This window comes from Cyprinodon variegatus, unplaced genomic scaffold (genome assembly GCF_000732505.1).
Source record: "Cyprinodon variegatus isolate N-32 unplaced genomic scaffold, C_variegatus-1.0 Scaffold376, whole genome shotgun sequence".
Taxonomy (NCBI): Eukaryota; Metazoa; Chordata; class Actinopteri; order Cyprinodontiformes; family Cyprinodontidae; genus Cyprinodon; species Cyprinodon variegatus.
Window position 1 is genome coordinate 38883 of NW_015150829.1, and position 3829 is coordinate 42711.

The following is a 3829-nucleotide window of genomic DNA, read 5'->3' on the forward strand; positions in this document are numbered from 1 at the left end:
TGAGAAACAGTCTGGCTTGTTATGAGAACCATTGTTTTTATCTTAAACACTTTGTAATGCGGTTTCTCAATATGTGTACTTGTGTGTTCTCGTGTACTAGTGACACGTCATCAGCCTCAGCCCTAGTACTGTTCCAGTTCACAAGAACAGCAGACAGAGAACGGACAAAGTCCCCGGATGTTGTTCTCACCCCTCCCTCTTTACCCAGCATGCATCAGAGCAGACTTGTCCGTTCTTCAGATTGGCAGCTGTCCCAGCATGCACTGCAGCAGCAGCAGCTTTCAATGGAGCGCTTACTGAGCTCAGAGTATCAAGTTAAACGTTCTCTTTTCTGTTGCCGTTCTTCAATAAATGTACGTTTTTAAGATAATTTAGCCGTTAATAGCCGATAATTAGCCGATAATAGCCGTGTGTGAAGGACCGCTGGCTATGATAGATAAGTTTTTGTTTTATTGGGCAAAATGTTCATTTGATTTTTCTAAGCCTAGGTAGTCCTTTTTAATAGTGGGATAATACACTTAGAACCCGTGTTGCCATAGAAACCCCGGCTTTTGCGGCTCCGAATAGATTTGTTTTTTTGTTTTGTTTTTGGTCCAATGTGGCTCTTTGAACATTTTGGGTTGCCAACTCTAATATGATAAACAGCTCCTCTGCCTTAGACTCCATGTGGTCTTGCAGCTCTGAAGCCTGGATGAATGAAACGCAGCGTTCATAAGGAGAAGGTCATTAATAGCAGATTGATCTTTTTTCTGTCGTGTTTCCAGGTGAAATGCGATCATTACTGGCCGTTCACAGACGAGCCGGTGATGTACGGCGACATCAGCGTGGAGATGCTTTCTGAGGAAGGCTCTCCGGAGTGGATCATCCGGAAGTTTCGACTCGGATACGTAAGTTTTCTCCTCTGATGGGACGTTTTTTTGGAAAACTTTAGATCGGGTCACCCATAGATATTTGTGCCTCCGTCAGGCGGACGAGACTCTGGACGTCCTCCATCTGAACTACACCTCGTGGCCGGATCACGGCGTTCCCACCGTCAACGCCATCGAGAGCATCCTGCAGTTTGTGCACATCGTACGGCAGCAGGCTAACAGGACCAAAGATCCAATCGTCGTCCATTGCAGGTCAGTCAGCTGCTGGTTCTGAAAGGTCCAGTTCTGGAGAGCAGCAGGGAGCTTTGTTCAGGGGCGGGTTTAGGAAATCTGGGGCCCTAGGCAAAGACAGGTGTTTGGGACCTCTGAATTGAAAAGACAACACATAAAACAGACCCATTATACAGATACAGAAATTTTAATAGCATAGACATCCATTCTTTGTTCTAGGTTTGTCCCTTTTCTTGTTGTTTTCCTCTCTATGTTTTGTACTCAGCTGACTTTTCATGCTGTCTCAAAATGAGTGAAAGTGATTTTTTCCAAGCACTAAGCTCACTTATTTTTATTTTATTTTTTTTAGCTTTTATGGCACTAGTGGCTCGCTTTTTCGACAGCAGGCGGACAAGAAACGGGGTATGAAAGAGAGGGGAGAGATGCGGGAAAGGACAAGCAGACAAGATAGAGGAGAGCAGGAGGCGGGGTTACCAATCTACTCGCTCTGGAGAGCAGAGTTCGCTGCTTTTAGATGTTGTCTCCAAAGTCTCCAGTAGCAGAAAGAAGTCGCTAGATTTGGCGCTAGGCACTTTTTTGAAATAAAAGTGCTAGAGGGGTCTGAAAAGTCGCTAATATAGCGACAAAAGCGCTAAGTTGGCAACACTGCTCTTTGCATCTTTTATTTTAAATGGTTTGCTGCTGTCTGTTTGGACCTTTCTGAACATGTGCAGCAAATGGACTGATCCAATATGGTGGACACTGAAGGGAGGGGGGGTGAGACACACTGAATATTATAAGTGTTCTGATTTTTATCCCAAACATAATTAATTTGCACAAATGATGAGTAGTTGTATTATTTATACACAGTTTTATGGTCCCCCCAGGAACTTGGGGCACTAGGTAACTGCCTTTTATTGCCCAGTGGTAAATCCCTCCCTGGCTGTGATTAAACAGAGTCTGGGTGAAGCAGAGAGGTCATTTCTTTGTTCATTGATCATTGGACTTTCCAGAACCTGCCTGAAAAGTATTCAGATTGTCTGAATAATTAAGGAAACCTGAGGAAAAGCTGGAGGTTCAGGAGCCAGAACCAAACTGTGAAGATTTGTGTCAATGAGCAGCGAGTCGTCTGATAAACAACCTAGATCCGATTCCTGTGTCTGTTTCAGCGCCGGCGTCGGCAGAACCGGGACCTTCATCGCTCTGGATCGCCTCATGCAGCACATCCGAGAGCACGAGTTCGTGGACATCCTGGGCATGGTGTCGGAGATGAGATCCCATCGACTCTCCATGGTCCAGACTGAGGTGAGGAACCTGAGCTCCAGAAAAACACATGAAAAGCAGAAGCTGCTGGAGGAGGCTGCAGGTCTGCTGAGACCTTCCCTGTTTGTCTCCAGGAGCAGTACGTCTTCATCCACCAGTGCGTCCTCCTGATGTGGCAGAAGAAGAAACAGCAGTCCATCACCTCTGATGTCATTTACGAAAACGCCAGCAAGACATAATGAGACGCCTCCAGACGTGAGTCTAAGGTTTCCCTTCAGAACCTCAATGATTGATGATCTGCAGTTACGGAATGTCTCCTTTTTTTCCTCCTGCTTTGAGAAAACTTGCTGTTTTTGCCAGTGTTGTATTGTAACGAAGTAAAAATACTTCACTACTGTACTTATGTATATTTTGGAGTACTTTATACTTTCCAAGAGTATACATTTTTTTTCGAGAACTTTCACTTTTACTTCAATACATTTACGAACTTAATTGCATACTTTTACTCCGATACATTTTTAATGTTTGGTTTAATTACTAAATAAAAAAAAAATGATAAAAAAATACAAATAAAAAACCCACCTACTGACTACAAAGTCGGGTCTTGCCTGGGCTTGTTCATCAACACCAATAGGATATACCTGTGTCGCAACACTTGGTTGTTTATATTATTTTAAGTAAATTTAACCTTCAAAGTTTACCAAAATGTAAAAAAAAATGTCATTCAAACTGCACTACTTTTTACTTTTACTTTTCACTACATTACTTAAGTACATCTATTTTTACATTAATTCTTATGCTGCGTTCACACCGGACGCAGCAGAAGCAGCGAGTTTACATGCAAAGTCAATGGTTGACGCGCGTCAAGGCGCAGCAAAAGGTCCTGCAGCGTGTTTTGAGCAGCAGGCGCAGCGCGTCTGAGAAGCTGAAGCAGCGCGTCGGGAGCGTTTAAGCATCTGACGCGCCGCAAACGCGCTGCTGCTCGAGATGGAAAAATTTTACTTTTGCTGCTCGACGCGCCGCATTAACCAATCAGAGAAGCTGATCTGGGAGCTGGCAGAGAGAGACACACACCGCTGATGATACAGAGCGCTGTGATCACTCCTCTGAAACAGTTTATTGACCCATAAATTAACTTAAAATGCAGAAATCTGCCTGCAGAATATGTTCGCTTTTATTATCCTGCTGCCTGCAGATCGGATTATTTAGATGAAAAACACCTACCAGCTGCCGCGGTGAACCGCGACCCGGCCAGAGGCTGTTGATGAAGGGATCCCTACTGGCAGCGCACCGCTGGTATGTGGGGGTCTGAGCGGCTCCGACAGAAAAAATATTGGAAGGCAGGATGATAATCTGAATGAACTGACTGCACTGATTACGTTTTCAGGTGTATTTTCTCACTTAAAAACATATTAAAACTACTTTATTCCCACTGATCACAGCAAATATAGCTGCAAGGCAGAGAAAGGATAGTGAAGCTCCGCCCA

The 3829-nt window shown here is 44.3% G+C and overlaps 1 protein-coding gene across 1 annotated transcript in view; it reads left to right on the plus strand.

Moving 5' to 3' along the window:
- The window catches only part of ptpro (protein tyrosine phosphatase, receptor type O), a gene marked incomplete at its 5' end in the record, with an annotated part of 34430 nt that overhangs the window by 28473 nt on the left and 2128 nt on the right, over positions 1–3829 (plus strand). Inside the window, 4 exons of the mRNA XM_015386745.1 lie at positions 707–887; positions 967–1121; positions 2249–2384; positions 2477–2597. Coding sequence (XP_015242231.1) covers positions 707–887; positions 967–1121; positions 2249–2384; positions 2477–2581 — 577 coding nt within the window. The remainder of the gene's footprint in view (positions 1–706; positions 888–966; positions 1122–2248; positions 2385–2476; positions 2598–3829) is intronic.